The following is a 7,853-nucleotide window of genomic DNA, read 5'->3' on the forward strand; positions in this document are numbered from 1 at the left end:
ATTAAGTTTAAGTAACAGAGAGTCTATACTATCTCTATTTTGTAGAACAGTTGTCCTCAATCTTCTCATTTCTTGATTAAAGTTGGCAAATATTACTGCCGCAATATTAGCAGCTTTTGAAATTCGACAGGCTATTTTAGAAACCTCTTGCTGTAATCCAACAAGTCCTAGGATAGGTTGAAATAAAAAAGGCCATAGTGGCAAAAACTATAGTGGGATCTAATAAATGTAAGGAATCATTGCAATTTTCAGGACAAGTTCTTGTGGTTCTATTAACCAATTGTAAAGATTTCATGACTAAAATAGGGGTAACACGTTTCATGCCACATAAACCCCAGCAGCGAGTGTAGAATAAGTATCCTTTTTTTTTTTTCAGGAAAAGTAAGGGCAATTGTATTAAGGCTGGATAAAGCAACCCAAAATGAGGAAAAGGATCCCCAAAGCAGGCAAAGTGGCAGGATACAAGGTTAATACACAAAAATGAGTAGCCTTACTATATACACATGATAAACAATCTGAAATAGAAATTGGGGAAGCAATCCAAATCATGATAGCTTTACCAAAAAAATGGGGGAAAAAGAAGGAAGAAAGGAAGGAAAGAAGGAAGAAAGGAAAAAAGAAAGAAAAAGAAATGCCTTGGAATACAGCTAACCAAGCTATGGAAGACTTTACAATGAAACTGAAACATCTAAGAAATACACTAAAGAGACACAGAGAGATGGAAAGCTTCCCCATGCTCGTGGATTAGAAGAAGCAATATTGTGAAAATGGCTGTTTTATTGTAAGAAACCTACAGAGTCAATGAAATCCCAAAGAAAACTCTCATGCCTTTCTTCACAGAAATAGAAAAACATCGTAAAATTCATATGGAAGTAAAGACACCCCTGACAGTCAAAGAAATCCAAAAAAAGCATATTATTGGAGGTTATGCCATGCCTGCTTTCAAGTTACCCTACAGAGCCATAGAAATAAAGACAGCATGATACTGGCACAAAAACAGACTCAGATCTATGCTAGAGAGTAGAGGTCCCAGCTACAAGGCCATAAACTACAACCATCTGATTTTCAACAAAATCACCTAAGAAAAATCAATTGGAGAAAGGAGTATCTTCAACAAACAGTGCTGGGAAACCGGACAGCTACATGTAGGACAACAAAATTAGATTCTTGTCTCTCACCCTGCATAAAAATCTACCACAAATAGACCAAGGACCTCAACGTAAGACCAGACACTGCAAATTTATAGTTGAAAACATAGAGTCCCCTTAAGACAGAGGCATAGGCAAGGACTTTCTACATCAGACTCTTTTAGCTCAGCAAATAAGGGCAATAATCAATAATTGGGAACTCATAAAACAAAAATATTTTGTCAGACAAAGAAAAAGCACCCCAGAGAATCGGAGAAAACTTTTGCTAGCTATAAATCTGATAGAGAATTAGCTAGAATGTATAAAGAATTTTAAAGTAAACATTATGTAAACAAACAGTCCAATAAAAAAAATGGGCTATGGAACTGAATACAATTCTCAAAAATAAAATAAAAATTACAAATTAACATTTGAAAATTGTGAAACATCATTGGCTGTCAGAGATATGATAATTAAAACTACTAAGGGGCTGCAGACCTAATGTCTGTCTCCCATTGTGGGGCTGCTTTCTATCACTCCTACCTTGATGCATGTGTCTGAAAGAAAAGTATCCCCAGTCCTTCTTGTCCAGTGCAGTCCACAGTCAGTTCAGCATCCTCTTTGGAGCCAGAGAATCTCCACTGTGCTAACTGCCTTGTCCAGGCTCACTCAGACTAGTGCTGTGAGATGCCTCAGCAGGTAAAGGTCCTTAGCAACAAGCCTGCATTACTGAGTTAGATGCTCTGACCCCTCATGGTGGAAAGATAAAACTGACTAAGCAAGTTCTCCTCTGGTCTTCACATGCACCTGTAAGTTTTAAATGTTTCAAATAAATCAAATTCCTTAAGGGATTCAAATTAATTCTGACTTACTATTAATGAATTAAAAATATGTAACTATTGGTTTGCTATATACGATTATGTTGAACTTTGAAGAACCTATTCCATTTGCATTATCTATTAGAATTATGACATATGTAATCTGATCCTATCATTTTTGGTTAGACTGACAGATATGGGAATTAAATTCTTTAAGTTTAAAATTTCAGAATAGTCAGACTATTATCTTACTTAAATCTAAAAGCTATCAAGAGGTGAGGTGCATAGTGTAGTAATAAAATGCTTGCCTAGCATTTACAAGGCCTGGGTTGGAGCCTTAACCTTAAGTGTAATTGAATAAACAATCTATTGTATAATTAACTCATTAGTTTAAAAAAATACATATGTGTATTCTTATATAGTAACATTAAAACGATCTGAATATTTAAAAAGTTATTTGGAGATTACTCCCCTCTTCATGCTTAAAACCTAAGATAAAACAAAACAAAAAAACAGCCACTAATCCGGCCAAGAACTTGAGGAAAGGGTAACACTTATCCATGGTCAGTAGCTGTGGGTGATATGAAGTTGAACTAGTTTTTGAGTATGTCTCTCTAAGGACAACTTTGGCATCTTCAGTCACTGTGTCAAGGAAAAGAAGTTGTAAGTAATCGGTTTTCTTATAGTAGGGACGTGAAGCATTGTCTGAGGTAAATTTCTCCAAGTATTTCAAAAGATTTCCTTTTAATGTTTTCCTTTTCTTAATTTCCAACAAATAAGGAGATTTAATGATTTTTTTCAAGTGTTCAACAGGCACATGAGAATCCTTAGCAATGACTTCCAGGGATGCATCATCTACTCCAAAGAGGACTCGATAGTGGTTTAACTTCACCTTCAGCTCCTCCACATCACACTTGAGGATGCTCATTGCAGGAATAGTAGCTAAACAATCAGTCTTCTTGGCTTTCAACAAGATAGTTTGCTGCATAGACTTGCGCTTTTTGTTAAAGGCTGCCTCTGTAATATTAGCCAAGGAAAGCATAAAATTGTGGTGCTTTTGAGCAGGAAGATCCTTTATCATTGTGTCTATCAGGCATGGAAAATCATAGTCAGATAAATTGCTGTTAGAAATCAAGAAAATCTGTGGTACATCCATGTTATTCCTTCTGAAGGCATTCACACACATGCTTCTGATCTGCTGCAGGGTCTTTTCTCTGTCAAAGGTGCGAGGTTTGTATTTCTTCTCATTGTCTAAATCCAGGTCCACCTTGGTTCTCACAAAGTAGTAATTCTTTTTCATAAATCTGATTGCTTTGGCAAGGTCTAGGTCAAGTTTTGTAAAACATGCGGAAGAGACAATAATGAAGAAATCATACTCTTGGAATTTCACTTTCTCCAGATAATCTTCCATTGGAAAGTTCATAGTTCTAATGCCAGGCAGGTCCCATAAAATGAACATTTTATTTTTGGGGTGTTTGTATGGCGTTTTCTCTACAGTTGTCAATACCACGCCAACTTCAGCTGCATCTTCATCTTCAGGTCCAACCTCCCTCAGGGCATTGATGAAACTGGACTTCCCTGCTCCACACTCTCCTATCACAGCAATATTTATTGGGGTGTTACCAATATTTTTTAATGCATCATTAATTACAGAGCTTGCCACCTGAATGTTTCCTTTTTCCAGATGAGATTCTATTAAATGGATATGTTCCTGAGAAATTAGTTTGTTTTCTGTCTTAATCTTCTTAAAATAGTTAGTGAAACTGGACTCCAAATCTCCATTGTCTTCGTCCTTAGATGCAGGAGAGGAAACCTGACCCATGGCTGTGTTGAAAATGTACCCTGAAAGAAGGAAGAGAGTAAGTTGCAGGAGACTGAAGATGCCTTTTTGCTTAGCACTCTGTTCTTTCACTGTGCTTCAGCCTTAATTATGTTCTGATGTTGACTAGTTACCATATATGTTGTGCTGGTTATTTTTGATCTACAAGATACAAGCTATAGCCCATTTTGAGGAGAAAGCCTCATTTAAGGAATTGCTTCCATGAGATTGGACTGGGAACATGTCTATTGGGTATTTTCTGGACTCATTACTGATGTGAGAGGTCCCAGCCCAGTATTAGTGGTAAGACTCCTGGATAAATTAAGAAAGCATTATCAAGCTAAGGAATTAAGCCTATAAACAAACAATGTGCTCCCATTGTTTCCATTTCTATCCCTGCAGAGTTTCTGCCCTGACTTCCCCTAGTGATAGACTGTGAACACAGAGTGTAAGCCAAAAAAATAAAGTTTTCTTTTCAAAATTCTTGGGGTCATAGTGCTTATAATAGCATCAGAAAGGAAACTAGTACAAATTTCTACTAGCTCTCAAGTAAACCCTTCATTAGAGAAAAATTGATACTTAAGTGAAGTAAGGGAAAATAATACAAAATCTTCATGTGTTCTTTCACCAGCACCAAGTATGAAAGCATGCGCAACTGTGTTGCATCTTACCAGACCGGATTATTCTGTATGAAATCCAAGATATCGTCTCCGTCTGTGCTCTCTTCCCTCAGTGTGTGCTTTCAAATGAATAGAAACTTAAAATACATCTAGTTTTGCACACTGAAAAGTAAATAATAATGAATGATAATTGAAATCAGTGTTTAATCAATGCAAAATCTCTAACGATCAAATCAATCTCTTTTGTCTGTGTTATTTTTGTTTTAAAAGGTTTCAATAAGTTAAGCTATTGGATTTTGTTGAAATCTTAATTTGCATAGATTTACTTTCCTTGTGTCTTTTTCATGACATGAAACTTTTCTCCATGAGGAATATAAACTTGCAGTATTATAAAATTACATTACCCTTGAAGTTTGCATTTGTAAAATATTGGTAACTTCAATACATTTCAGTGTTCTCAAGCAATCATTTAGATTCATCATTTTCTTCTAAACCTTTTATTTTATGAAAGCAATGCAACTTTGCACTGGAGACATTAGTCAATTGGTAGAGAGCTTTTCTCAAATGAGTAAGGCCTTGGGTTCAATCCCTTTACCTCATCAAATGCATGTGTTTTTGGATCCCTATACTTCTGGTGATCAGAATACAGAGGAAAGATGATCAGTACTTCCAGATAATCCTTGATGCATAATGAGTTAGAAACTATCCTGTGCTAGTTCAGACCCTAGCTCAATAAAATTGAGTAAGTCCGGTAACATGACTCAGTAAGTAAATACACTTGCTGACAGGTTTAAGGACCAGAGTTTAATTGTTGGGTATTTAGCTCAGATCCCATAGTCCTACCCTTTATTCTCCACATACCTGCTTACAAGACCTTACCACAATGGATCTCACCATCAGTTAAGGAAACAGCAAATCCTACCTTCACACTGGAGCCTCTTCTTTCTGTCTCATCCATATCAAATCAGTTTACAGACTTAAGCTCTATTTCCAAATATACTCACAATTGATCATTTTTCCTACACTTTCTTCTGAAGACCTCCTCAATCCCATATTTGATGTCATTGCATTGCTATATTTCCTGTGATCATTCTTGCAACAACATGGATGATCAAATTGCCAGAGTTATTCTATAGTCACTGAAATCATGCCATGTCAAGTCAATCATGAGAGGCACCACGAGGATTCCCATTTCAGTCAGGGAACATTCATTAGGTTTACGGTGCACACACTACATATAATATACATCTCAATTTCATTATTACGCTTCTGGAGCCAACGGTGTCTGAATTTTAGCCACCCTGTTATCTCAGGCTGTCTTCTCATTTCAAGACATTGAACTTAGTCACTGATTCCATGTCTTTGTGCCCTGCCCAGTAGCCATATAACTATTAATCACCTTTCTCTAGGTTCTGCTTCAATTAGATACAATTCAGGTTTTTTATCCATGCTGGATGTGAATATGTACCTGCCTCCATCATACGCCATTCTTTTATTATGATTCAGTTTCTCCACAGCCACGTAATATGTATTTGTCTGAGTACATCTGCTGTCTGAGCCCCACAACACAATAAACTCAGGTAACAGAGAGTGCTTTTGTCTTGCTCACTTCTTCACCATCAACACACAGATATATCATCAGGCAGTGAGTGAGGGTTATGAAGAAACTGCTTAGACTTTATTGTGAATCCTTGCACTTGTTACATAGTTCTCACTGCTCGGTGGGAAACTAAATTCTTACTACATTCAGAGACGGTGGGTACCAAGAGTCTGGGGAGTGCAAAAGCAGTCTAATACAAAACAAGGATCTCCATAGACTCATACTGTGTCCTTGGGCCTGTACAAGCATGTACAGACTCACTGCACAGGTAGCCCCTGTCCAATCTACAGGACAAATAGTACAGCTGTGCAAGAAACCAGAGATGCAAAACTTCGTTCAGTCTGACAAGTCACATACAAGCGTGGAATGTGTGGGTAAAGACAAGCTAAGCCTAGTCAAATGAACAGCATAGCCAGATCTACTGTTGAAGGTGACAGTCACCCACAAGGTACAGACAATGTCCTTGGAAGCACACAAGCTGTTCTCGCCTTTTCAAACTTTTGCTCTCATTCTTTCTGCTCTAGCTCCCAGATCTGTGACGCAGACTCCAGTGTGACAGTTGTCTGCGAAGTCTTCCCACTGAATATGAACACAGGGAATGAGAAGGCCGTGACACAGTAAGCATTAAAAAAGAACACCTACCTAAATGACAGCTGTCACCACATCCTGACACAGCTCAATTTCCTCACAGATGGAGAGATCTTAGTACTCCTGCTTTACAATTAAAAAAAACAAAAAAACATAGTGAAGAAGATTCTTCAGGCACATATTCCCACAGCCAGCTGCAGCAGAAGCAACGTGCAGGGAGACCTCCTCTCCACAGGCCAGCAGTCTCAGGATGCAAGGAATTAAATGTTGGCTCTATTCTAGGACACAAAATGAGAGTGAGGTACAACAATCACATGCACACTACAAAGATAATCCATTACCTGAACCATTTCTTTACAATCATTTTAGGGAGAAGAAACACAAGAGAAGCTACAAGCTAAAACAACTGGATGTGTTTTTGCCAAAACCATAACAAGATCTTTGACCTTAGGTTTGCCTCAGCTTGGGTATTTTACAAAGACCATCCTCAAGCCTGTCCTGCCAGTCTCCCACCAAGCTCCTTAGCTTCCAGACTGAGGCCCTTCACTCTCAGGGCATGTTCATATATGGCTTGTTTTCTATCAGCCCTTATGAGAAAAGAGATGGTGAAGGTTAGAAGAAGTTAGATTCAATGTCACTGCCCACTTACCAGATTGTCCTGTGTCCAGTGGATACGCTCTCTGTAGTTCAGCTACAGGAACCACACTCCACTGTGCTCCAATCTCTTCACTTGGAACCCACCTCTACTTCCTATGCAGAAAGCAGCAAGCTCAAGGCAGTTGGGCAGGATTTATACATTCTTCTGACTTCTGCCCCTTCCTTCTCAATGTGTGTTGGCCAATCATCAAAACTTATGGATTTTGTTGCTTTTTAGAATTCCCTGCATTTCCAAGAAGAAGAAAGAGAAAGTGAAACTATTGCCTGTTTATCATTTTATTATCTCTTTGTTTAAAGGCAGAAAATGCTGGATAGTCCTAAAGTAATAAAGTATGTGAAATGTGAGGTTTGGAAAGCAGCTTACTAAATAGACAGGAGCACAACCCTGGAAAGAGAATTTTCTGATCCCTGACTCCACAAATGTAGCCTGAGCTAAAGTCACACAACACATTGTCTGGCTTTCTGTGTAGATGCTATTTTAGTCTCATTCAAGGCAAAACTCATTTTACCCCCCTCTGACTACAATCTTATTTTCTCATAATTGTAAATTCATATTCCTTAACTTAATCATTCTCAATTCCCCTTCCTTAGCTGGTTTTCTGTCCAGTGTGAGCTTCACAGGTC

The 7,853-nt window shown here is 38.0% G+C and overlaps 1 protein-coding gene across 1 annotated transcript; it reads right to left on the minus strand.

The window, feature by feature from the left end:
- Nucleotides 1–2,390: 2,390 nt before the first annotated feature.
- On the minus strand, nt 2,391–3,767 carry LOC101995265 (interferon-inducible GTPase 1-like). Its single transcript, XM_005356145.2, has one exon. The coding sequence runs from the start codon at nt 3,765–3,767 to the stop codon at nt 2,391–2,393; it is 1,377 nt and encodes a 458-aa protein (XP_005356202.1).
- Nucleotides 3,768–7,853: the final 4,086 nt, after the last annotated feature.

This window comes from Microtus ochrogaster, chromosome 18, assembly GCF_000317375.1.
Source record: "Microtus ochrogaster isolate Prairie Vole_2 chromosome 18, MicOch1.0, whole genome shotgun sequence".
Classification (NCBI taxonomy): Eukaryota; Metazoa; Chordata; class Mammalia; order Rodentia; family Cricetidae; genus Microtus; species Microtus ochrogaster.